The sequence below is a fragment of the Ammospiza caudacuta genome, chromosome 19, assembly GCF_027887145.1.
Source record: "Ammospiza caudacuta isolate bAmmCau1 chromosome 19, bAmmCau1.pri, whole genome shotgun sequence".
NCBI classification, from domain to species: Eukaryota; Metazoa; Chordata; class Aves; order Passeriformes; family Passerellidae; genus Ammospiza; species Ammospiza caudacuta.
The window spans coordinates 3147489-3173859 of NC_080611.1; the positions used below are offsets into that span (position 1 = coordinate 3147489).

A 26371-nucleotide genomic window follows, 5' to 3' on the forward strand; every position below is an offset into this window, starting at 1 on the left:
AAGATCCCAGCTGTTTAATAAAACATGAAGAACTTACCTCCCAACTAGCCTGACAAGACCTCTTTGCCCAGTTTTCCTTTCTCCTCCAACAATTGGACTTCCAGAAGTCCAGGTAAACCTAGGAACTGCCACAAACCAAGGCAAGCAGCAAAGTGTACTCCAAATAAGTTGATTCAAATTGTCCATATCCTTGTACTCCACACCACTTCCAAATCATCATCCCCAGCAGCAGCTTCCCTAAGAGGCTGTCACAGTAAAACCACAGAAGGTTCCAGCAATCAGGAATCCACAGGTAAATCTGCAGCACCACAGGAGCAGCACAGACAAAAACAAGTTCTGACATAAAAAGGGTATTTGCAAGACCATGCAAAAAGAGAAGTAATTTTCTTTTTTTTTTTCTTTAAAGGACTGTATTTCTGCATTACTGTTACACCAATGTGTTATGTATCAGAATCAGAAACCAGCCAACATTAGTTTGCTACACTAATGGAAATTCAACATTTGAGGCTGTTAAGGAGCTAAGTCACTGAAGCTGAGATGTTTTTGTGATCACATTAAAAAAACAAGAAAATATATCAGAAAAGACTATTTGACACTTTTTGGCTGAGGTCACCACCTAATATAACACCATTCAGCATTGTTAGAGAAATCATTTCAGGAACATAAGCAAGCCCAGGTAACAGCAGAAAGATGAAAAGTGGAAGAATGTAGGTGAATGCTGCACATAAGTTCAGGAGAGATGAAGTAACACTCGACTAATTCAGGAAATGAAGACATTGTTTTTAAAAGCTCTTCAGTACCTGTCACTTGACTTCTGTTGCCTCAGGAAATAAAAAGTAAAAGGCAAGATACAACAGGGAGCTTTGAGCTTCACAATCTTAAGTTGAGCTGAAAAAAAATTGTATTTAAGGAGACCTCACCCTTTCTTCAGAAACTAAAGCAAGTCCAAACACCTTTTTTGGCCAAACAAGATAAAGACAGCTTTCTCCTGGGAAAAGTCTTGGCATGACATCAAGTTGAAAGAATTTTATACACTGATATCAGAAGTTTAGCCAGCTTAAAAGCCAGGGATTCTAAAGCCAAAGAGCAATGTATTCCACATGTAACTTAGGGAAGATGTTGAAATATATTCCCCCACCACCCTCTTCTTCAAAGTAGATTTTTATAGGCCTTTCAGACTTGGATATGTAAACATTTGTTCACAAGAAGGAATTTCAATCCTACAAAACACCACAGAAGTCTGCAAGATACATCCCACAATGAGAAGTAATCTGCTTGATAGTAGCATTTCCTTGAATTAAAACAAAGCTACACAGTAGATTACATTCTTCAGCTACAGACTCAAATGCAATTGCAAAAACAGATGTTAATTTTCCCTGTATCTCCATTAGATGGAACTAATGTAGCATCAAATGTGTTGTTTCTGACAGAAGACAGATCACAACTCATCAGCTAAATGCACACACCCATCATTCTGCCACAAACCTTTCAGCTCAAGCAGGCACAGGCCCCACATGCAATAATCACTCCTTGAATTAACTGTTACAAAAACTACCACCAAAGAGTGGCTTCTGCTCAGAAATCTATACCTAAAAAAGGATTAACTTACTATAAAATATTGGAACATTCCTAGGACATCAGAGAATGCTGTGGGTTTGACAGGCATATAATCTTCCATGAACATCCATTGATTTCACTCCAACCTCTGAATTTCCCCCCAGAAGTTCCCCAAGAACTCAAGAATTGTGGCAAAGACTTGTGAAAAACACCAGCATCACTTTATCTCCCTCCAGAACTTCCAGCCTCTTTCCCTTTTCCAAGCAGAACAGCAGAGTGGGGTAAAGCAGAGCTTGGAATCTCCACCACCATAGCTAAATACACCCAAAAACAGAACTCAATTTTTTATTTTTGCTTTACATTTCCAAGCAGCTCCCATTTGATACCATGGTAAACTGAACGGTTAATGAAATTATTTGCTCTCTTAAACTTGATGTTTACATCAATAAGCATTCAAATACAGAGTCTTAAATAAACTACTGTAACAACAATATTGATGCTTCTAACAAAGACTGACAAGAAGAGCTCAACCCAAAGGCATTACTAAGTAATTCAGTATTTTGCAGTTTGCCTAATCAAACAGTTTTGGCTTAGCAGAACATTCACAAAAAAAAATCAAAAAAAATCAAAATAAGAGAAAACTGACTTCTATTTCCAGTTCAACTGATGACTGATAGACCACAAGGAAGCCTTTCCTTTTTAAACAGTCTTCTGCCTAGACAGGGGGGATTATGCTTACTTACCACAGAGAAAGCAGAGATTTGAGAAGCATAAAGTGCTGCAGAGAAAGAAATACAGCTGCTGAGTATTATTATTCCACAGAAAAAGAAAGAAAACTGGTTATTTTAAACAAGAAGTTTATTTAAACAACAAGACGTTTTACTTGAAGGGAAAACTATCTAGGACTTTTTTTTTCCTTTTTTTTTTTAAAGAGTAATTTACCCCTACTTAGACAGAGATTGCTCTACATGTAACAGCTACGTACAAAAAAGTTATAAAATTGCCCTTGGTTTTACAATGATAAAAGAAAAACATTGAAATTATCCAATCAAACAAGGTATGCAAGGTTTTTGTTTTTGAACAGTGAGAGCAAAATAACTTACTGGAATATAAAGATAACTCGGCTTATTCTGTGATTCTGTAAAAGTAGAAGGAGCATGCCACTAACGGAGAGAGGGGCATTTTCACAGAACCAGTTTGTTTTCCCACCCCATCTCCATTAAATGTTGATCAAAACATACCATTGGCCATTTAGTTAAAAAAAAAAATATGCATTATGCCTGTGCACATCACCAGTTACTTTATGTACAATAAAAGGAATAAGAAAAAAAAATCAGAGAGAAGAGAGAAAACTATACTGCAGTAGTCAGGATGTGGCTGAACCAAGTCTCATTTTTCTAATTGTGAAGTGTTGCCTGTGGGAGCACAGTTCTGGAGAGGAAAGTAGCAGGTTCTTTTTTGTGTGTTTGTTTTAGTAAACTCCTCCTGTTTGCTGCTGGAACACATCAATTGTATCTTCATCCTCCATTTCCAACTACAGCAGAAAAAAAGAAAAAAGGGCTTTTTTTTAACTCTTCTCACATCTCTACAGCAGCCTGGGCTGTTCTTACAGTTCTTGACTTTATGTTTACTTAACCAGAGAAGCCCCACTCCCCTCCACCACCACCTTTTTGTGCATTTAACAAAACTCACTGAAGTCAAAACCAAAGAAACTGCACAGAAAAAAAAAAAAAAAGCCAATTGATAACTGTTGACCTAGAATGAATTCTAGTACTAACTTCAGGGTACACTGTGTGACTCCTAAGAAACAGATTTATAACATTTGATTTCTGTTGCCTGCTTTGCCATTGCACCTTTGTTCTCCTATTTACTCCCTCAGTTTACCTTAAAACATTGCCACAATTCCAGTTGGCTGCTGCTGCTCAAATGGCTACAGCAATGGGGAAGCAGACTGGAACTGAAGCCTCTGCCCAACCAGGCAGTAAAACCAAGGATCAGCAAGCACAAAAAAAAATTAAAAACACTTGGCATGTAATCATGTAACAACTGTCAGTGAAGAACAGCAATACTTCATTAATATCATTCTCTTTTTTCACTCTAAGTTTTACAGTTGATATTCCTGGGATGGCACCTACTGACAAAATCTGTACCAAACTGGAGCTGCTATAACTAATTCAAGTTATATTTCTAAACAGACTCAGTTGCTGCTCAGGAAATCAAACTGGTCTATGCCAATTACCACAGACTGGTCTAAGCTTCAGCAAAACGTGGATGGAAAAGAAAAATCATCCTGTTGCCTCAATTATCAGTATTGCAAATTAAAAAGTTGCATAGATTGGGGCCACAAGAGGCACAATCTTTGAAGCAACAGCTTGGAAAACTCAGAACTGAAAACTAAAGTCTGTTATTTCATTACAAGTGGTTCTGAACAGCAGATAAAGCTATCACTTGGTCAGGCTGATTAAACAGCTCTGTGGAGCAGGACAGAAAAATGCTCCAGGGCCACAGGGAACCATTCTGTTCTTGGAATGGCCTTCATTCAAACACTTACAGACAACCCAAACTTCACCATATTCATTAATTCCATGCTACTGAAACAGCTTCAGATCACAAACAACAGAAATTACTTTTGTATTACAAATGCAAGCTTGCAAACAGCATCTCTCTGGTAACATCCTGGCAAGCTTTTATATAAAAAATAAAGCCATTGCTTCAAGAAAAACTCAATTCTTAACTTACCATCCTTATCTCAGAGCTATGAATCAATAAAGTAAAAGTCTTACAGGACTCACTATCTGTACACTGTACTTAAATTTTTCTGTTTTATTATTATAACAGTGATACAGATTTATTATTCAAAACACCACAAGTCCTGGATTCCATTTCTAATTACCCTAAAGTAGTTACACCAAAATAACGGTAAAAAAGATCCAGTTCTATCAGTAATACACACATTTACATAAGTATTTGATAGGAAACAGAAGCATCAACTGTTGCAGTAAATTTCAAACAGTTCTTTAGCCTTGCTGGTGCTGTTTACCTGTGCAGGTGTGTCTGTTTCATTAATTGGCTGCCCATCAAACCGGAATCTGATTTGCCTCATTGACAACCCCTGGACAAAGAGAAACAACACAAAGGGAAATAAACCTGGTGCAAGAGTTCTCAGCAGTTTACTCTTGAACTTGTTACTGAATTGCAGCATCATCATTAAAAGCCACCAGAGATTCCATCCTTCCCTCATGCCCTGACTTTTAGGCATTTCACTCCAAATCCCTGCAATCTGTTTTGTATTAAACACTGCATTGTGTCCAACAACTCATGAGAAGCAACAGTGCCCCCACTGACTAAGTTAAAATAAAGCCATTTCTGAACACCCCAAGGCCAGCAGCTTTACTGTGCTTTTGAGTAATTCACTTCAAAAACCAGGTGCAACACTCTGGGTAATAAATGTCCAACAATGACACTCAACACTCCTTTTTTACCTCCTCCAAAAACAAAGGTATTCTAAAATATTTCTTCCAGAAATGCAACAACAAAATTAGTCTGCAGCAGCAAAGAGTAAAAAATGGGAACTTTTTAACCTCCAATTCCTATTATAAAGAAATCTATGTATCAAGTTTTTCCATGCACAGATGGAAAAAATAAAGGAATTCTCTACTTCCAGAAATTAGCCAGTATTTTGGATAAGCATTTCTACCACACAACACTCACTTTACTGACCTCTTCCATCCCTAAAAGAATATCTCACATTTTTCAGTCTGCTGGCTCAGGTGAGGATGAAACTTGGGAGTAACAACCAACCTCTCCCACTGATAACATCAGCTCCAAAGTCACCAGTGAGAGCTGCAGGGTATTTTACAGCCCCACACATTCTGCAAAGGCAGGGCAGTGACATTTGGGGACACAAACTTCCTTTCCAGTTCTAACCATTCTCCCCAGAGTATCTAATAACCAAGAGCCCAATCTGGTTTTGAGGCAATCCAATGGACTGCAGGGTTGTGCTTTGGCACCTCTGAGTTAGAAGAGAAGCCTCCATTCAGCCTGGCAAGAGCGGATGTCACACACAACAGAAAACAATGTAGTAATTATTTCTGAGGAGCAGATTTGTCAGGAAAAATATTTTAATAAATGTGAGTAAACTTTTTTTATTAACTTTATGGATCACAGCAAAATGCCTCCTCCAGCATGATCAGGACACTGCAGCACTCACTCAGAACATCATCTGCTCTAAGGAAGTGTGTGGCTCAGTCTCGTGGCAGCAACACATTTCTGCACAGCAACGTTTGCTTTGAGCCCTTTGCTCTGACATTGTGTTTCTTGAAACATGCATTTCCTATTCCCAGAGTGTTGTTTTTTTCCAGGTTCTTAACAACTTTATGAGCTAAATAAATGTTAGCTGAAAACATACTGAAAAACTGTCCTTTGGTGAGGTTAGTCTCCACAAAACATGAAGTATGGTCCATGGATGGTTTTTTCACCACTTAATCACAAATAGTCTTCTCAACAGGTCACTCAAATTTAATTCCATTTTAGATCTACTACACATAACACATGATTATCATCCTTTATAGCTGCTAAGTTCTCTATCACCTCTCCAAAATTAAGGATTTAAGTTCAGGTGTCCTAGTTAGGTAAATAAATACATTAATAAAATCTAACTTTTAGAGACATGCAGAACAAATGTATTTTTGTTGAAAAACATGCAGCAAAATTTCAGAAGGAAGCACCTAAAGACAAATCCACATCCACAAAAATATTCTTTGGATACTTACTAGCTTAAAACTAAGATCAGAAAAAATGTCTCCCATTCTCAAGATTTACTGATGTTTTTCCTCCAGTTGATACCTGGGTTTGGTTTTGTTTGATTTTTGGGGTTTTTTTTGGTGGCTTTGGTTTTGGGGTTTTTTTAAGCATTTTGGCAATCTAAGACAATTTTGAATATTACTTTTGCTTGCTTCAAAGTAACTAAGAATGAATGATACTTCAAAATGTTTTATACTTCATAGACAACCAATCCTCAAATTCCCTGAAAGACAAATGTAACTGCACTCTATGACTGGAAAAAGCAACACAGTGATTTGCAAAATAGAACAAGAGTTTGTATGAGTGAGGTAGGAAAAACAAACTCACAGCTTCCAACATTCACTAATTTCTCCACAGAACACCCATACAAGAACACATTCACATGTTCAGCAAGAGCTAATTTTTCCTGTCTTTACTTTTATTCTGTTGTGGCACAGGGCAAACCAAAGAGGTTTTACCACTCTCTATGTGAATCACAGGGGTTTTTCCTGGTGATGAAATAGCTGCACCAGTATCTTATACTGACTTTACTGTATGCAATAGTATCCTTGAGTATTTATGTTTAAAAAAAAACTAAAAATTCACTAATTCTGAACACTTCTGTAGGTGTAGAACTTTTTGAAAGCTGACAGTCACTAAAAAATATCATGGATAACAGAGACAAAATTTCCCAAATCAGGAGCTGCAGAAGGAAGAGCTCCACAGCTCAGCTCAAACAGGTGTTTGTAAAACTTGCAATAGCTGCCTCACTGTGGCTGCAGCTGCCACCACATCAGCAAACACATGGGGTGTGTGGGTCTCTCAGAAGATTCATTTGTCAGCCAGGACACAAGAGAAAAAACAAAGCTCATCATTAAATGTACAAGCTCCTTCTCAAGGTATCTTCTCATCTCAGTACAATTAAGCTGATCAATCAGAAGCCAACAGTCCAAGAAGTCACTCAGAGCTATAAAAATCCCTGATTATCACTTAACTCTCTCTCCCCTAAGTTCATCCCAAACCCACCCCTTCCACAGGAATATTTCTGAGCTTTAGAGCAGCAGTTACCTCCCAGAAGCCTCCACCTATAAATACAGATTTCATAAATGACAACGGATCTTTATTTCACCCATTTCCTGCCACAACCCTCTCAGTCCACCCTGTGACAGAGCCCAAGGACAGCACTGCAGAGCACAATTAGTTTCTGTTCCATCTCTATCATTTTGTGTATTTACTTAAGTTTTAAGACTTCAACTGCTTTCCTCCATCCCTTGGAGAGCAGCTCTCCCCCAGACACCGTTCTCCTGAGATCATACCTGTCGTTCACAATAGGCTTTCATTAGTTTACTAAGTGGTGTGTGCCTCTTAATCTTAAACTGCACCACAGACCCATCTTGCCCTGCCACCTTCAGATTAATGTGGTCATTGTTTTCAGTCTTCACTCCTTCCTGTGGAGGAAATAAAAGAAAAAAAAAAAAAAACCAACACTTTTTAAAAAAGGTATGAAACAAGAAGTTAACATTTTACCAAAGTGCAACAGGTTATTGAAAAGGAGGAAATAAAGATATTAAAGCTGTTTACTGACTTGAAACCTTGAATTAGGGAATAAAGGTCAGCACTTTTCAGTTGAAAATTTAAAGGAAAAAAGCCACATACAAAAAAAATAATCTGATATTAGCTGTCATTCTGTAGACTGGAAATTTAGCAATGAAGAATTACCACCAGGCCAGGCATTCAAAACAGATTAAAAAAATTTTAAAAGTTATTTCTTTTAAAAGCACAACAATATGCAACACCAGTGTACCCACTGAATGGAATTAAGTTACCTATGATCTGTTATAGCTGATTTGTGTTATAACTGTGCGCCCATCTAGCAGCAAGGCTCTTTCTCATTGCACCTCAAACTTTTTCCTACCGTTTGATGTCCTTATTAAAAAAAACTTTGCAGATACTTTAAAGCGCCTGATAAAACCTGAAACGGGCCAGGTCTTCTCCTTCAGAAAATGTTTAAAAAAACTCCACATCAAGCAGCCCGACCCTCGCGGAGCGGAAAACTGCGGAGGATCAACTTCCAGCTGCGTCCCTCGTGTTCGGGCCGGGCCTCAGGGCCGGGGGCCGGGGCTGTCCCGGCCCGGGGCTCTCCGGCACCCCCAGTTCCAGCTTTGTTTTCGCTCCTTGCTGCGAGCCGGCTCCCGCCATGTGTCAGCCCGCGCGCGGCCCCGCGCCCTCGCCACTTCCAACTAGGTTTGAAAATAGTGTGGGGGAGGGAAAAAAAAAAAAAAAAAAAGGAAGGAAGGGTGAGGGGAGAGGAAAAAAAAAAAAAAAAAAAAGGCCAGGGAAGAAGAAAAAAAAAAAAAAAGGGGAAAAAAAAAAAAAAGCCAACTCCCCGGCGGCGGCCTCTGTTAATTCCTGCCGTGCGGAGCGGAGCCCCCGCGGCCCCCCCGGGCCCGAGCGGGGCCAGAGGCGGCACAAAGGGGCCGGAGCCGCGCGGGGACCGTGAGGGCAGCGGCTGCCGAGGCAGCCGGCGGGGATGCTGCGGCCGCGGAGGAGGAGGAAGGCAGCAGCAACCGCCTCCAGACCTGCCTCTCTCCCCGCGGAGGGCGGGAAGGCGGCCCGGGCTCGCTCCCCCTCTCCCCGGGGATCCCCCGCCCGCCCCGGGAGCCGCGGCCTCGGCCCCCCCCACCCGCGCAGGAAAATGGCGCGCAAAGGCGGCGCGGGGGCTGCGGGCCGGGGCCGCCGCCTGAGGGGCCGAGCGCGGCGGCGGGAGCTGCGGAGCGCGCCGGCCTCACCTTGGGCTTCTCGTCGGCCATGGCGAGTCGGCGATGCGGGGGCGGCTCGGAGCGCGCACAAAGGGGGGGCAGAGCCGGCCGAGCGCGGCGGAGAGAGGGAGAGAGAGGGACACAGAGAGAGGGGAAGGCGGGGGGGGCCGGGAGCGCGCACGCACGGGGCAAGGCGCGGCCCCGCGGCTGTGCGTGCGCGCACCCGCCGCGCTCTCCCCTCCCCCCCGGGCGCGTTCCCGCCGCCCATTGGGCCCCGGCGCGCGGGGAGGGGGCGGAGCCAGGTCCGGGCGGGGGGGGGTCAGGCGGGAGGGAGGGGGAAGGGGCGGCGGAGGGAGCGCGCGCGCGCCCCGCGGCCGTTACATAACGCGGCGGCGGGAGGGGAGGGGCGCGCGCGCGCCCGCGGCCGCGCTGCCCGCGCGCTGCGTGCGCGCGCCCCTGCCCCGCCCCGCGCGGCGGGCATTGTCCTTCGCAAAATGGCCGCCGGGCCGCCCTCAGCGCCCCGCACCGCGCCTCGCACCGTGCCCTTCCCGAACAGAACTTCCCCTAGCCAGCCCCAGCATCCTTGGCCCCCTCAAATTTTAAATGCTCTCAAATCTCCTCAAAGCCGCTGGGCCGCCTGCCACATCCGCCTCAGTGCCCCTTCAGTGCCCCCTCGGTGCCTCACACGGCGTTCTTTGCACACACCTTCCGGGAGAGCGGGCAGCCCAGGGAGGTGGTGACTCCCTGTCCCTGCAGGTGTTTAAGGGAAGAGTGGACGTGGCACTCAGTGCCGTGGTCTGGTTGACAAGGTGGCGTTGGGGCACAGGTTGAACTCGCTGATCTCAGAGGCCTTTGCCAACCTCGTTGAAGCTGTGGTTCTCCCTCGTCTCTGCCTCATCAAATCTCTCCCTCCTGCTTGTGCCCCTCACTGTGGTGTGGAGGACAATGATGGCGTGGCAGATCCCCAAACCCTGGGCTGTCCCTGTGAGGAGGGGTTATCGTGGGAGAGATGCCGTGTCTGTGAGGGAACTGAGCACCTGCAGCCCCCCAACAATTACTCTACGTGAGTCAGAGCCACCAATGATGTGATTTCTTAAAGTTCATTCCATGGAAGGGAGGAGAAAATTCTCAATAACTCCAGAGATTTTACAGGTTCACACAAAACAGTTCCTGTGCCTTTTATCATCAGCATTACACATGCCACCATCATTTGCAAATGCTTCTCTACATCACGTAGATGGAAGAGAAATATCACAAAAATGATCCCTGTTGATCCCCAAGGGATGGATTTTCCAGGTGGGCATCACTCCACACTGGCCCTGCTCTGTGTGGGAGCGCTCTGAGTCATGACACCAAGGTGGCCATGTGGTCACACACCCCCTGCTCCTGGCAAGACAAAACTTTCTGCACCATTTCAGAGATGTTCTTTGTCATGAATAAACTGCTCACGTAGTGAAATATTGATTGAAGAGAAACTTCACTTACAGGCATAGCTGCAGACTTGCTTTTCACTGTCTGTTCTGGTCCTCTGCTCTGCCTTTGTCTTGTTACTTCACATTCCAGCTCTCTCCTTCTGAGCACAGATTGGATTTTTCCTGTCATTTTCTGGAAATTGCAGAAGAGTAACACCAACTGGGGAGAAGAAGCTGAAGCCAAACCTTTATCAGAGTCCCCACTTGAGAAAATGGCACAACTGTGAGGCAGGAGGATGTCCCAGGCAGCCACCTGAGCTTCCACAAAACATGAACAGTGGTCTTTTACAATCCCCTGTAGTCCAGAATTTGGCCTGAAATTTCATAGAACCTTTTTCTTTTAGTATTTTACTCCTCCTGAAGTCTTAGTGAGTCAATTCTGAAAAAACCCCAGACACAGACATGTTGTTTGACCTAAGAAGGCAACAGATGCTGTTTCAAATTGTGACTGCGATTCAAAGAGATCATCCTCTGAGCTCTGCTTTTCCACTCCCACCTGTGTCAATTTACTTGATTTATCATCAAAAGATAAATCAGTTGATCCTGCCTGTTTTCCCTGTGCTTAATTACTCGTGCTATTATGTTTCTATTTGTTTAAGGTACTGGGAGGTGAGAAGCACCCTGGCTGGGAAGACCATGTACTTCTACCCAAATCTCCCTTCATGTGTGATGCCTCAGGCTCCTGTAATCTCCCTTCTCCTTCTATTTGAGCTCTGAAAAGCAATGGCCAACTTGGTTTGGACCCTCTGAAGTCTATCATCACCACAAAGAAATAGAACTACTAGTGAGAAAAAGGAAACAAAGCACCTTAATCCCCACCCTTTACCTCATCCAGAGCTTTTTAAAGCAAAACTACAAAAAACTACCCATGGGATACTTTACAGAACTAAAGATGAGTTGTGATTCCCAATGGACCTTAAGTTCTATTTTTAGAGATGATGCAATGTCACATAGAAGTGTGGAAGGGCATCATGGGGTTTGATGGTCCTGTTGTATTTTGTTCTTGTCACTCTTCCCCCTCCCTCCTTGAAGATCCCTGTGCTGCAGACCCAGGAGGAGGATTTTTTGGGAAGGTGGGATGAAACTGGCCAAGACCTGAGCATGGCATCAAAGAACTGAAGGCAGGAATGGCACCAAGTGAGACACACATTAAGGCAGCCTCACAAATAGAACAAGTGTGCTAAAAAAGACAGGAAAATACTCTAGAATTTGTGAGAACATATGGGAGTTAGATGTGCTCAGAAAAGCTGAAAATGGCTTCAGCTGCACCAGCACTGGTCTCACCACCAATCAAACAGATCCCAAATCACAGAGCAGGTTTATACAAACCTCATCTCTGTGTGGCTTTTCTTTTTACATAGCAACGGAGGAAACTCTGAGAAACTGGAGCTGACAATAATCAGTGCTAAAACCTGCAAAGGAACTGGCCAGGCAGCAGCACTGGGAGCGAGCAGCGGGGGGAGAAGCCACACTGGGAACTACAAAGGCCCCACTCCTGCAGGGTGTGGGCTGCAGCAGAGGGGAGCAAAGCAAAGCTTTTTGTCCCTCTGAGCTCCTCCTCTTCAATGCACCAAGCTGAAGGGAAGTGAATGGGGAAGCTTCACGGTGAGAATTCCTGAGAAATTCCATCTCTGGGAGAAAAAAATTCCACGTGCTGTTTCTTAAAATTTGTTTCATTCTTGTATTGCAGTTTTATAAGGAAGAATTTGCAGGGCTCTTTGGCTTAATTCTCCACCCTCTGATGAAGAGGGTAGGGAACACAGGCATTCCATATATATGCTCTTCATGCTGGGATTTTAAAACATTCCATTTCTGACACCAAAGCAGCTGCAGGCAGAAAGGTGTGTGCTCCTGCACATCAGCAAGCATTAGCCTACAAAACCTAGTCCAGCCCCTTTAAAACTGGGTGTTATTTTGCACTGAGTCCAAGGCAAGAACTGAAAGCACACAGTAATTTGGAGGTGTGAGCGAGGTTACTGGCTCAGACCCTGCAGGTCTGAGTGCTTTACTCAGGCTTTGCTTTTCATTAATTCTGGCTTAGCCCTGGGAATAGAAAATACCTTTTGCCTACAGCCCTGCCTGTGCTGTGCCTTCCCTGTTCATGATGCTGATCATTCCCTCTGTTCCCCAAATAGCTTCCAAACCTCCTGTTTCAGAAGGTGGTAACTGCTATCCTCATCAGACTTTTTTTTTCTTTTTCTCCTGACTGTAAACCACACAATTTCTCTTTGCTTTCCTTGCTGGATCCACAGCCCATACTCTCAAGCCTTTCTGAGCAATGTGAAGTTCCATGCTGACATGGAAATTCCCAATTCTGCTCAATTATACAGACTGGAGAGGCACAGAAGCCTCCTTGAGAAGTGAGCAGGAAGGTTTCCCTTCTAGGTATGAGCAGAGCTGCAGCCAGTGTTCAAGAGGACTAAAAAATGTCAAGATTTCATACTAAAACTCACCTTTCCCAGGATGATTTCCACAGGAATCATCCATTTAAGAACAACAGATGCTGCGGATATGAAAAGCCACAGACACTTTTAGGGAGTGAGCAAAGTGGACACTGTGTGCCAAGAGACAGCAGGAGAGGATCAAAGAGTTCCAGCTTTCAGTGTCTCTTCACACAGATGGACCTGGGAGCAGCAGAGGACACTGTCCCACTCCTAGATCCACCTCCCACACAGTGGATCTCTACACAGTATTGCATGGATATTCTAAATATATTCTGCCACTCACAAGAAACTGCTGCAGTTATAAAAGCAGCACCTTAGCCTTGAGGAACAGTGGCAGGAGGCCTTGCATTTTCAGACATCTGGTTTTGATTTGCATCTAGAGCCTTTTAGGGACATGTGGAATGGTATTCTGGATCTAGGAATGCCCACTAGCATCCTCAGAAGTCTGCAGCACAGAGCAGCACCATTGTGTAAGACAAGAGGTGAATTTGACTTTGTACAGCAGAGATTCAAATACAGGCACATCTTCAAATAACAAAACACAGACCCTTACCCATGATAAACAGTGAGGGGTTTAAAATTGATGAGTCTTCAGTTTCTCAAGCAGCTTTCAGAATGTTTAATTTGTTCTACCTGCAAAAATTCATTCCTTCTGACCTGAGCAGACACCACTTCCTTTTCTCAGCATGACTGGTTGCATGACATGTTCTTCCCAGAGAACTGCTGGCTTTATTTTTATTGGAAATGATGGATGCAGCAGCTGATAAATAAAAAATGGCAATTTAGCTATGGAGTGTTGCAGCATTTGTCATACAAGGACAGCAAATGATTTACATTTTCTTGAAAAGTTAATTTTTAGTGAGTGTCCTGGGAAGGCACCAGCCCAAGAGGGACTGGTTCCAGCTGTAGGACCAACAAAACTGCACTGCTAATACTTGTCTTAAAAAGTATATTGCTGGAGAATTTGCTTATTGGCTAGCACAGGCAAGAAGTGAGGAGTCCACAGAAGTGGAGAGGAGAACAGAATGGAAGGAGAGAAGCGGGATGCTGTTAGTGTTTTATCACACCAGGTTATTGAGTTGAGCACCATGGTAGGTGAGCTCTCAGTGCTAACAGAAAGGTGATGAGCCTCCAGCAGCCTCAGAAGGCTCCTCTGCCCTGTGTCCAGGGGATATCGACCTCTCCTGGACCCTGAGTGAGTGAGTGAGTGAGGCACAGGGGGTTCTTCCTGCTTCAGTCCTGCTTCATTACAAGTCCTTCCCCAGCCTGCAGGCAACTCACTGAAGTCAGAGCACATAATTTGATTTGTCAGCTTTATCAATGCCCAAGAGCTCCAGAGAGCATCACCTTCAACATCCCAGAGGTTTCTCAGCCTGCACGTCTTTGACATGCATAAAGAAATAGGAGACATGGGTTGTTCCACAGCAATCACTCAATGAAGTGAGCATGAAAACAGCACTGTGCTAGTGGCTGTGCACTTGGACAGAGATCAGACAGGGTGCGGGGTCTTCCCCACTGGAGATATTCCAGAACTGTCTGGACACAATCCAGTACCACGCGCTCTGAGATGAGCCTGCTGGAGCAGGGAATTTGGACTTGGGTTTGTGGTCCTTCCAAACGGAGCTATTCAGTGAATCTGTGAACACTGACTGACCAGCTACATCACTGCACAGCTACCCCAGCACTGAATCTGTCCTGACAAGAAAATGAGGCAGATTGTGATGGGGTGGCATCCATCCATCCATCCATCCATCCATCCATCCATCCATCCATCCATCCATCCATCCATCCATCCATCCATCCATCCATCCATCCATCCATCCATCCATCCATCCATCCATCCATCCATCCATCCATCCATCCATCCATCCATCCATCCATCCATCCATCCCCCGCCCCAGTCCTCAGGGCTGGCGGCTCGAGCGGGGGCGGAGCGGGGTCTGTCCCGCCCCGGCGGGGCCTCGGGAACGGGCGGCGCTTCCGGGGCGAGCGGTGGCGCCTGTCCCGAGCCGGCGGAGACCCGCGGTCCCTCCCTGTCCCCTCCCGTCCCCGGGCGGCGGCTCCACCGGGGCAGCAGCGGCCGGGCCGGGCGGGGGCTCGGGGCGCGCAGGCGGCGGCGCGGGCAGCCCGGAGGGGCCTCCGGAGCCCCGGCGGGCGGGAGCGGGAGCAGCGCGGCCGCCGCCATGGACGAGCCGGACACGGAGCCGCCGCTCGTGGTGCGGGATGGGCGGGCAGGGCAAGGCCGGGGCTGCGGGGCCGCGGGCGGTGCGGGGCCGGGGCGCCGCTGACCGACACCGTCCCCCCCACAGGTGGTGCCGGGCGCGGACCCGTCGGCCCGGCAGCTCTGCTTCGCCTGGGGCCCCGCGGAGGTGCTGGTGTGCGAGACCCTGTTCGGCCGCGCAGGTGGGTTCCGCTCTCATGCCCGTCCCGCTCCCTATGCCTGTCGCCCTCCCCACGCCCGTCCCGCTCCCCATGCCCATCCCGCTCCCCATGCCCATCCCGCTCCCTATGCCCATCCCGCTCCCCACGCCTGCCCGCTTCCTATGCCCATCCCGCTCCCCACGCCTGCCCGCTCCCTGTGCCCATCCCGCTCCCCATGCCCATCCCGCTCCCCACGCCTGCCCGCTTCCTATGCCCATCCCGCTCCCCACGCCTGCCCGCTCCCTATGCCCATCCCGCTCCCCACGCCTGCTCGCTCCCTATGCCCATCCCGCTCCCCATGCCCGTCCCGCTCCCCACGCCTGCCCGCTCCCTGTGCCCATCCCGCTCCCTATGCCCGTCCCGCTCCCCATGCCCATCCCGCTCCCCACGCCTGCTCGCTCCCTATGCCCATCCCGATTCTGGGGTGAGCGCAGCGCGGGCGCTGCTGCCCGGGCGCTGACGGGCTCTGTTGCAGGTACCGGCGATGGAGCACCGAGCTCCTCCCACGTGTTTGTGGTCCGCAGGGACCAGGACATTTACATCCACACCCTGCGGAAACTTTTCAACGAGTCGCACGGGATTTTCATGGGGCTGCAGCGGAGCGAGGAGGAACTGGCGGGGAAGTCGCGGAAGGCGCAGTGAGTGGATGGGGAGAGTGGGAGGCAGCGGCTGCGTCTTCTCCAGCCGGGGACCAGCACCAGGGGCTGATAAACGCCTCCAGTGAGTCAAGTGCCGTTGGCCAGGCTGCTTTTACCAGCTCTGGAATCAGCAGCGGGGCAGATAGAATGACCATTTTGGGGGGATTTTACAAATCAAGGCTCGGATCCTTCCAATAACTACGCTGGTAGAGTGTGGCACAGTCTCACTGATTCCAGATGGATTCACCCAGGTACTGGGAGTTGCTGCGGCAGAGAAACTTGCAAGGCTGTAGGGGTCATCACACAAAAACTCCAACAGCTCCCTCCAACCAAAGTCATTTTGTGTTTGGCAGATTGGTTCAAGTGAGTAAAAACTACCGGTCAGTGATAAGAGCCTGCATGGAGGACATGCACCAGGCAGCTGGTAAGTTTGTTTGTTTGTTCTCTTATTGCAGGAAAAGGAAACACCAGTTGCAATTATGAAAGTAGGATAGTAATGGTAACTTATTGCAACTGCTGTACAACAGCATGTGTAGGTTTCAGTAATTACCAGGACTCTGTTTCCATGCTGGAGATTTCCAAGGTGCTTTGTAAATCTGGTCATGGACTGTTTTTTTCCCACCGTATTGTAACTGATTTTCTGGGGACTTGGAGCCTTTTTGTATCTCATGTGGCAGATGTATGGAAAGCTATCAAAGCTCAGAAGCAACATCAAATGTAAATATGTTGCTCTTTGACTTTCCTTGTTTTTCCTTCAGTTTCGACCCGGGACCCTGCCTTGCAAGGCCAGTACAGCACTCAGGTAAGTCCTGTCAGGTTGGACGTGGATTACTGGCTGGTGAATTCACCAGGCCACCACTGTGGCATCAGGCTCTTCAGATTTAACTCTGCCTTGTATATGGGACACAGTTCATGACCAAGAATAAGTGGAATTAAATACTTAATTCCTGTACTTCTAAAACAATAAAGATGCCCAACACCTCAATTCACTGCCATGTTGTAAACATATTTGCTGTTGTAGGTGTGATGTTTTCTTGTCATCCCAAAGCTGACAAGAAATGTTTCAGACTTGCTATGTGCTGTTTCACCTCTCAAAGTCTCAGATTCCAATCAGCTGCATCTGAGCCTCTGGGTGTTCACCTGTCACATCCACAGGAGTGTCCTGGGAGGAGCAGAGTGCTCACACCAATTTTGTCCTAGCTGCAGTCATGTTGCTTCATTGGCTGCTCTTTCTTCCTTTGATGTTTGTATTGAGTCTTAAAAGTGCAGAAAGGCTGAAAATAAGACCAGCTAGGTTGCTCATTGGTGACAGATTATTGCTGCATTTCATTACAGCATGTCAGTGTTTTCTGACAAAAAAAAGTGTGAAATTTTGGCATGTGTCTTTTAATTTTTATGTCTGAACTGTCAATGTGATATTTCTCTGTAAGAACTGATTGCTCTGGACAGCAGATGCCATTGTGTGGTTAAAAAACCCAACTGGAATAATGACTAGCTCTGAAACTTGGCCCTGCTTTCCTTCAGGTTTCCATTCTCTCTGCAATGGAGCTGATCTGGAACCTGTGTGAGATTCTGTTTGTGGAAGCAGCTACAGGTGAGCCATGAACTATCCTCGTGTAAAGACTGATGGGGGTTTGTTCTTTGCATATTAATTTGTTTAAAATGTATATCATATTCACTGTGTCATAGTTTAATGTTTTAGAGATATGCAGAGTGTCAATAAGCCTTTTAACTCACTTCTGCCTCAGTTAATTGCCTTCTTTATATTGAATTATGTCAAGCTATTCAATTTGCCTTCTACTTTTCTTCCTCACTCTGATTTAAATTGTTTCTTTGTCAGAAAGGTTATAAAGAGAAGGGATATCAAAAGTTGCCAATCTATTTCATTTATAAGCTTAAAACATCTCTTTAAACATCAAATGTGTCGATGCCAGTTGACATTTACACAGATTTGATACAACTCCTTTAATTATAGGTTGCCATTTTTGAAGTCAGTCTGTTTACATTGGCATTTTAAAGTAGAAAATAATTTTTGAAGGAAATAATATTATGCAAACAAATGTGCTACTTACACAGTCCCAGAATTCAGGAGAGATTCACAAATTACAGATTACTTAACCTAAATTAATCACCTAGTGCCAAATTTCTTCCTCATATTCAGTTAGTAATAATGAAATGATGCTAAAATAAACAGAAATATTCTGTTTGTCTCTTGGCATGACAAGGTTTATGATCTGGATCACTCACTTTTTATTTTTTCCAAGTTTGGGTTTTCTACTGGACCGTGTTGCCCCAGGAAAACCTGCCAGAGGCTGGGTGCTCCCAGGGCCTCTTTGCTTAAGGAACTCTGTAATTTGGGAATGGCAGATGAAATCCAGTCAGTAAATCTCATCTAATGATGTCAAACTGTGACAAAATGTGTGAGAGCAGTTTGGGAGCAAGCCCTGGGGACTGACAGAGGGCAATGTGTGTGCACAGCTGGGCCCCTCCTGCTGCGCCTCCTGGACTGGGTGCGGCTGCACGTGTGTGACGTGGACAGCATGGTCCGGGAAGTTCTGAGCAGTGAGAGTCCTTCCAAGCACAAGCTCTTCTGGAATGTGGTGAGTATCATCACCTGGAAGGTTCTTAAACAACAGGAATTCATGTCTGTGCTTTCCTTCCTCTTCCCTGCTGGCCACAACACCTCAGTGCTGTCTGCCTGTGTGGGCTTTAGGATGAAGCCATTCTCATTCCCTCCTCATCCTTCATGGCCCATAGAGGTCAAACCTTACACTGTTACTTGAATTAGTAGTGCCTGCAGTTTAAACATTTTAACTCCACTTCCCTTGCCTGAATTACAGGTTAAAATGCCCCTCTGATCCCTTTCCTGGGTGCTCCATAATCCTGCCCAGTGTGGAGCTCATGGACAGGGGGTTTTTGCAGGTGGATGTCTTTGTGCTCCAAGGCCGGATGGACGAAGCACGGCACCTGCTCTCCAAGGAAGCCAATGCCAATCCCGCATCCATGAACATGTACAAAATCTTGGATGACTTGATGAAGAAGATGCCTGTGCCCAGTGTATGTACAAAGTGTGTTTTTTCATGTAGTTTGTTGGGAAAAGCCACCTGGTTGTGTCCCCTCTAACAGTTTATTAGAACATCTCAGTCTTACTCCTTTACAGTAACAATATTTGTGTTCTTGAATTGCCCAAAGACCCAACAATTCAGATAAAAGTCTGTTAGGTGACACATCAACACAGAAAGATGACAGGCAACCTCATGTTTAGCTTTTTATCAGGAATTACTGTGAGTTTGGCCCAAAAGCTTGATGTGACTTGGTGTTTCCTTTATTCCCTGTATTTCTGTATTCCCTCTGTTCAGCTTGGCAACACCCAGACTCTGACAGAGCTGGAGCTGAAGTGGCAGCACTGGCATGAGGAATGTCAGAGGTATCTACAGGATGGAACTTTTGCTTCCAATCCCCACATGGAGTCCATCTGCAAGGTGTGTTTTTGCTGGGAACAGAGGAGACTTTGGACTAAAGTATTGAATCTGTCCTTGTGGATTTCAGGAGCCCAGTGTAGCCATAAGTAACTTTAATATGTCTCCTGTCCTCTGTTGATGGTTTGCCAGGCTGGGTAGTTGGGTTTCCCTCCCTGTCCAAGGTCTAAGGCTGATTTGGAAACTGAGCTGTGAGAAAGATTTTTGTTATGTAATTTTGAATAAATCCTCACCTTTGCAGAACAGGAGTAATGCCTCTGGAGAGCTGGAGTGCAGCTGTGTCCATCACTGAGTGTGCAGCATTCCTGCTGTGTTTTTGTCCCATTAGATCCTGCTGGGAGATGAGGATGCCATTTTGGAGAAGAAGGAGCTCATGACCACCTGGTATCACTTCCTGGTCACCAGGCTCCTGTATTCCCACCCCACGGTGAAGCCGATGGAGCTGCGCTTCTATGCACAGGTAGGAAATCAAATATTCTAATAGTCTCCACTGTTTCAAGCACCAAACTGAAAGAAAAACATAGGGAAAAGTCTTACAGCAGCTAGATGCCTGTAAGATGTTGTCTGGAGTTTGTAAAAGGACTAGGAGAGTGATAAAGTTGACAAATAATTGTTGAAGCCCCATTTTTCAATGGGTCACTTCTCAGTGTCATAACGTTGCCAGTCTTGTTCCTGCAAATTGTTTTCCCAGTCCCCTATGCTAAAATGAGGACAATTCCATTTTGTTAATGTGTTTAACCTCCATGACCTATTATTTCCTATAAAATAACTGCTACATCCAAACAAATGTCTTGCTTTTGCATTTTTGTCTTGTCATCTCGTTCCACAGTCTAGCATGGACCTGTTCCTGGGTGGAGAGAGCAGCCCTGAGCCTCTAGACATGATTTTAATGGCAGCCTTTGAATTTGAAATGCATCAAGTGATCAAGGAATGCAGGTTGAGTTTTAAGGTTTTGATTCTCTAGTTCTACAGTATTGCTTCTGTGTATTTGGGGCAGGGGAATGGGTACAGAGGTACAGGTACATCCTTGCCAAGAATTCAGCAAAAATACATGAAGCTAGCAGCAATTAAAAGTATTCCATTAGGTCTGGGACATTGCAGCCAGACCTTGCACTGTAACAGAGCTGTGTATTTGTAAGAAATGCCTGTGGAAAACCTGACACAGTCCTTGGCAGTGTTAGGCTTAATTTTTTCTTTTGCTTCAAACACAGCATTGTCCTGAGCAACTGGTGGTTTGTGGCTCACCTGACCGACCTGTTGGATCACTGCAAACTCCTGCAGTCTCACAATCTCTAGTAAGTATTTATTTGCATTACTTGAATAAAACTGATTAAGATAGCCCAGAGGGAAAAAAACAAAACCAAAAGGAAACATACTGCAGAAGTGGATAGTACTTGTGAAATAAAGTAATCAGATTTTTCCAGTGAGATGCAAATAATAATATCTGGATATTTGCTCTCTTTCCCTCCAGTTTTGGTTCAAATATGCGTGAATTCCTCCTGCTGGAGTATGCCTCAGGACTCTTCTCCCATCACAGGTATCACCTTTTGTTTTATTACTTATAGGACAGACTTAGACTGAGGCAGCCAAAACAAATAACTGCATGTTCATGAAGTAAAAGGGCAAAACTTAGAGCAGCCACTGTTAGAATTCAGCAGAGGTGTCCCTTGGGGTTTGTACAAGATTGGCGCATTTCCCTTCCTGAATGGAGACAAAAGCTGTCTGTTAGAACTCTTCACACCTCATGACCTGGGCACAGACACTGTGCAGAATGCCTTGCACTGAAGCTCTTACCAGCTACACACATTCCAAAGTCGAGGCATTCCAAAGTCATGTTACAGGGAACTGGTGTGAGGTAGAAAGGAGAAGCCATTTCAGGACTGAATGCAAAGTTAATCACAGCTAACAGTTATTAATGCAGGCTCAGATTCTCCTTGGGCCTTTACTGTTGTGCTCATTGAAGATTGCTGGGGTTGGAATGGTGGTGATTTTTCCCCTCTCTCAGCCTCTGGCAGCTGGGGGTGGATTACTTCGACCACTGCCCGGAGTTCGGCCGCGTGTACCTGGAGCTGCACATTGAGCGCATCCCGCTCAGCACGGAGCAGAAGGCCCTCAAGGTGCTGAGGATCTGTGAGCAGAGGCAGATGCATGAGCAAGGTGCTGCATTTTCAGTCTCACTGTTCCTCAGCGCTCCAGCTGAAGCCACTGGCACTAATTGCTGCTTTGTGTGCTCCCCCAGTGCGCAGCATCTGTAAGATCATGGCCATGAAGGCTCTGCGCAACAACCGCCTGGGCTCGGCGCTGTCCTGGAGCATCCGCGCCAAGGACGCGGCGTTCGCCACCCTCATCTCGGACAGGTGAGGCTGAGCAGCGGCTCCCAGCCAGCCTGGGGCACAGGGAGGGTGCCTGCTGTGCCAGGGGCCAGCTCCCACTGCTGCAGGTGGGACCAGGCACCTTCTGGACCAGAAAACAACACCCTTGGGTGCTGTCCCCTGCAGCTGTGCCTTCCCTTTGTTGTTTTCCTTCCTGACATCTAGAGGCAAAACAGATTGACTTTATCTGAGAGTCCAACCCCCTTAGACCTTACTTGGATAAACATTTCTTTAACAGCTTCTGTGCTCTGCCCTTCACTTGCTGTGACAGAGCTGTTTGATGGGCTGGACAGTGACCCAGGGGGCTGTCCCCACCTGTGCTTTATTCAGCAGATTTTTTTATAATCAAGTTCACCTCACTTCCAAACAAGCCAGTAGCAGTCACTTAAGCCACCATTTCTACTAAAAATCTCATTGTTTCTACTAAAAATTTGTATCAATGAGTGATTTTATCGTGGCTTTGTATGAGCCTCTCAAAACTCCTGACCTTTCCTGGAGCGGGAGGGTTGTTATCAAAGTGAGGACAATACTGACACTTGGCTCAGGCCTCAGCAAAAGCTCTGGCAACTCTTTATGCTTTGTAATCTCTAACAATCCATGTCGTGTGAGTTTTGCTAATTGGAAATAGGCAGAGACCAGTCCCTGCATAGTTAGAGTATAATTTTGAAATTACACTCTGGATAGGTGGCCAGACAACACTCTGTCTTCAACACTGGCAAAATGAGTGGTAAGAGATTGCTAATCTGAGGTTTGGGGTTTTTTTGTTTGTTATTTGAGGGAGTGGGAATCATTACATTTCCTTCAACAGAAGGATGAAAAAAAAATCACAGGAAGCAGCTCTGCAGAAAGCAGCATAATGGAGGCTGTGACAAAACAGATGAAAAGCTTTTAGCATTGTTTTTGTTCCTGCTGTTTATCAACTTTTTTACACAGCAGAAAAACAGAGCTTTTGTTATGGTCTGAGAGTGTTAGTTATGCATCCACCGGCCTCAGCTTCCTGCCTGCCTTCCTTCATTTACTCCTTTTAAAAAATAGATCTCAACTACCACAGAATGCAGAAGAATCAATGGAGTGTCTGTTAAATATACATTACACCAGTTCCTTGGCCACTTCCAGAAACTTCTAAATCCCTTGGGGAGGTTGATTAAGATGGAACTGGGCTGTCCAGTCAGGTTTTCTGGGAAGGGATTAGGAGGCACAGAATGGATGTGCATGATGGCCTCCCCTCTAAGCTTTCCTTGTGTTCCCCTTTCTCCCCAGGTTCCTGAAGGACTATTGTGAGAAGGGCTGTTTCTCTGACCTGGACCTCATTGACAATCTGGGCCCGTCCATGCTGCTCAGTGACCGGCTCACGTTCCTTGGTGAGAGCTGCCTGCAGGGTCCGTGCTGCTCTGCTGTGGAGAACTCCATGGCATTACTGCATTGATGCTTCCTTCCATCTGGCTGGCTCCTGGTTTAGTGATGAGGGGAAAGCAAATGGTGAATGTGCTTTGGGATGCAGCTTGTACCAGGGGTGGCCTTTACCTCTGCCTTCACACCAGGTCCCTGCTCTGCTCTGAGCAGGACAGGCCAAGTCTGACACTCCAAACTTCTTCCTTCTTTTTCCGGACTGTATCACTACCTTGAGAGGGTCTGAAATACTAACAGATGGCCTTAGGGGATTCATTGGAAAAGCAATCCACTGCTTTAAGTTATGTTGACCTTGTTATAATTTTACCAAGTTCTCCAGAGTTTCCAGTGTGTGGGTTCAGTGTGCCAGTCAAGCTCACTGGAGCAAGAGCCCTCTCTGCCCTCTCACTGAGCACTTGTGACAGAGACAGTGAGGGCCTCCAGCTCATTTCCTTCAGGTACCACAGCTTCCTTCTCCTGCCTGGCACAAGGCAGGCTGTGGTAACCTGCCCCTCTGCCTGCAGCTGATCTGGCCTTTGATTCATGGACCAAAACAGGAAATTGATTTCTGTGATGCTGTGAGTAGGCAGAATCTGATAGGAATTTGGAATAGCTGTCAGCATTGGACTGACTCCGCTCTACCTGATACCACCCTTACAGGGAGGGTGAGCATGAGCTTTATTTGTTTCCACTTGGTCCAGCTTGCAAAACCAGAACTGATTTTCCTTCATTAAAGCTGATCCTGAACTAGGTCTAGAAGTTAAGCATGACTTATCAAATTGGTAATCCCTCAGCTCTGTATGCCCAGCATCATCTGGTAACTGTTAACCCCAGAGAAGCCTTTTCCCTTTCTGCTGTTTCTAAACAATTCTGAAAGGCCTGAAAATATTTCTGCCTGTTTTTCCCTTAAGGTTTTTAGAACCTTTGGTTATCTTTGCTGGACAAATTCCCCATGTCTCTGCCTTGAGCTTAAGCATTAGTCAAGGTGAATCTGAATGGGAATCATTAACTTCCAGTATTGTGACAGTTTAGTGGATACAGAAGGAGCCCCACTTCCATCCTCAGCCACTTCTCTCATGCTGGATATTGATCTCACTAATTCTTAGCAAATGCAGAACTTTCCCTACTAACAGAGATTCCAGTTTCCATTTAAACAGCCAAGGAAGAGGTGTGGCTTTTCAGACCTCCTGATACTCTGTGACCTCAAAAAGGACATTTTCTCTGCTCTAAGCCACTGGGGCATTGCTCCCCTGCAGACACAGCCTGGGGTAGCAGCAGCCCTGACCAGTCTGATGCAAACCCTGAAACTCACCCAGAACAGCAAACCCAGGGTGTGGCTGCCCTTTCAGGGAGGCTCTGTCACCTTCCTTCATGCACCAGATCCCCAACCCCGAGGGGCTGCTTTGGGCTCGTTTTGGCTCTTTGTGGGAGCAGAGGGATCTCCCAGGCCCAGCTGCTGACGGCTCCTTTTGTGCAGGGAAGTACCGGGAGTTCCACCGGCTCTACGGCGAGAAGCGCTTCGCGGAGGCGGCGCGGCTGCTGCTGACGCTGATGACGGCGCACATCGCGCCCTGCTCCTTCTGGATGACGCTGCTCACGGACGCGCTCCCGCTGCTGGAGCAGAAGGAGGTCAGGTCCTGCTCACAGCCCCCCTGGGAGCCCCTTCTTTGTTCCTGACCAGGGAACTCAAAGTGGTGACCCTCCTGCTCCTGCCAGACCTGTCCGTGGCAGTTCCGAGTGTCCCAGCAGTGGGAGCACACAGGGACCCAGGAGGGGATAAATTGACTCTTACTTTGGTTCCCTGCTGTTACAACAGCAGTGGAATTCATCTGCTCTGGTAATTTTAGCACACGCTGTGTTCAGCTCCTTTGGGTACTTGGCTTGAAGGTTGTTCCAGTTCTAAGCACAGTTTTTTCTTTAAGATCCATCAAGAAAAGAATAATTCAGCAATTACAGACCCAGAGCAGCCACTTTGACTTCATAGCTGACCCTGCTTGGTGCAGGAGGTGGCACTAGAGACCTCCCAAAGTCACATCCAGCCTGAATTATCCTTGGATCCTGTGATTTCAGGGGTCAGAATGGAGCTGTGGGAGTGTAAAAGCATTCTCTTCAACTGCACTATCTTCTTAACCTGTGTGATGTTTCTAAATTTGATATTTTTCAGTAAATACTTTGATTTCCACAGGTCATATTTTCAGCAGAGCAGACTTATGAGTTGATGCGATGCCTGGAAGACCTGACAGCAGGGAATCCAGACAAGCAGAAATTCCAGGTAACCCTGTTCAGTTCTGAGGACAATTGGATAATGAAGTGAGGAGGGCTGTGGGAAGGGTCAGGGAGGGAAACTCTGCATTTATATTCCTGGTGAGGTCATAGGAGAGGGACAGCCCAAGTCCCAGAGACTGGCACAGTGGGATCAGGGCAGTCAAATAAGAGCATCCATAAGAGACTGAAATATTTATGAACCCAGTGCAGGAGTGTTCCTACTCCTCATGTTCTGATGGTTTGCACTGGACTGTGATGCTCTTCCAAGATAAATAATTGCACATTATGTGAGCAATGAAGAGCTGAGGTGTTGCCATCCAGCAGCTCTGGCTCTGAGCATTCCAGGCACAGAACAGGGAACTATTTGCTGCACATGCAAAGCCCTGTAGCATCCAGGGAATGAAAAGTGCTGTCTTGGGTTGAGCTATTAAGTAGGAAATGCAGGTTTTGCTCTTCTCAGGAGGTCCCTGTAACAGGTAAATACCTCTCACTGACCTGCATCTTCACCTTCCCAACCCTGAGACAGACCATGGCACCAGCTCATCACTGTGTGCAGTCCCCTACCCCAGGCTCTGCTCTCTTGCAGGATGATGATGTTGAGACAACCAAAGTGGAAATGCTGAGACTCGCCCTTGCACGGAACCTGGCTCGGGTCATCGTCAAAGAAGGCACCGTGGAAGGGTCTTGAAGACTGCAGGGTGTTCCTCCTCCTCTGGGGCTTGCTGTACATAAACTGACTTTTTCTAAGAATAAATGTTTTGTTTTGCAGATTGCTAGGTCATTTGTTCTTGTC

At 46.2% G+C, this 26371-nt stretch overlaps 2 protein-coding genes across 3 annotated transcripts; one reads left to right on the forward strand and one right to left on the reverse strand.

The window, feature by feature from the left end:
- Positions 1 to 1876: 1876 nt before the first annotated feature.
- Positions 1877 to 9375, reverse strand: SUMO2 (small ubiquitin like modifier 2). The gene is made up of 4 exons (XM_058817189.1): positions 9129 to 9375; positions 7656 to 7787; positions 4598 to 4669; positions 1877 to 3091 (listed from the first exon to the last, which is right to left on the reverse strand). Exons 1-4 carry the CDS (start codon positions 9147 to 9149, stop codon positions 3029 to 3031), a joined length of 288 nt encoding a protein of 95 aa, XP_058673172.1. The 5' UTR covers positions 9150 to 9375; the 3' UTR covers positions 1877 to 3028.
- Positions 9376 to 15009: 5634 nt separating this feature from the next.
- NUP85 (nucleoporin 85) lies at positions 15010 to 26326 on the forward strand. 2 transcript variants are annotated; one of them, XM_058817305.1, is made up of 19 exons: positions 15010 to 15230; positions 15324 to 15417; positions 15911 to 16073; positions 16427 to 16497; positions 16832 to 16875; positions 17598 to 17667; positions 18552 to 18673; positions 18996 to 19130; positions 19433 to 19555; positions 19881 to 20012; positions 20382 to 20488; positions 20764 to 20847; positions 21024 to 21089; positions 21558 to 21709; positions 21792 to 21909; positions 23185 to 23285; positions 24791 to 24942; positions 25499 to 25585; positions 26165 to 26326. In XM_058817305.1, the coding sequence occupies exons 1-19, from the start codon at positions 15198 to 15200 to the stop codon at positions 26264 to 26266; spliced, it is 1956 nt and encodes a 651-aa protein (XP_058673288.1). In that variant the 5' UTR covers positions 15010 to 15197; the 3' UTR covers positions 26267 to 26326. The 2 variants fall into 2 exon arrangements, with proteins under 2 accessions (XP_058673288.1, XP_058673289.1); XM_058817306.1 differs by lacking the exon at positions 19433 to 19555.
- The last annotated feature ends 45 nt before the right edge of the window (positions 26327 to 26371 follow it).

Excerpts from the sequence above, each read along its gene's own strand:
- SUMO2 (XM_058817189.1), bottom strand. The coding sequence starts at position 9,149 with ATGGCCGACGAGAAGCCCAAG. Across the intron at positions 4,670-7,655 it reads AAGCCTATTGTGAACGACAG|GGGTTGTCAATGAGGCAAAT; the intron begins GTATGATCTCAG and ends CTCTTTGTCCAG. Across the intron at positions 3,092-4,597 it reads AAACAGACACACCTGCACAG|TTGGAAATGGAGGATGAAGA; the intron begins GTAAACAGCACC and ends TTTCTGCTGTAG.
- NUP85 (XM_058817305.1), top strand. The coding sequence starts at position 15,198 with ATGGACGAGCCGGACACGGAGCCGCCGCTCGTG. Across the intron at positions 16,876-17,597 it reads AAGGCCAGTACAGCACTCAG|GTTTCCATTCTCTCTGCAAT; the intron begins GTAAGTCCTGTC and ends GCTTTCCTTCAG. Across the intron at positions 20,013-20,381 it reads AGCTGCGCTTCTATGCACAG|TCTAGCATGGACCTGTTCCT; the intron begins GTAGGAAATCAA and ends CTCGTTCCACAG.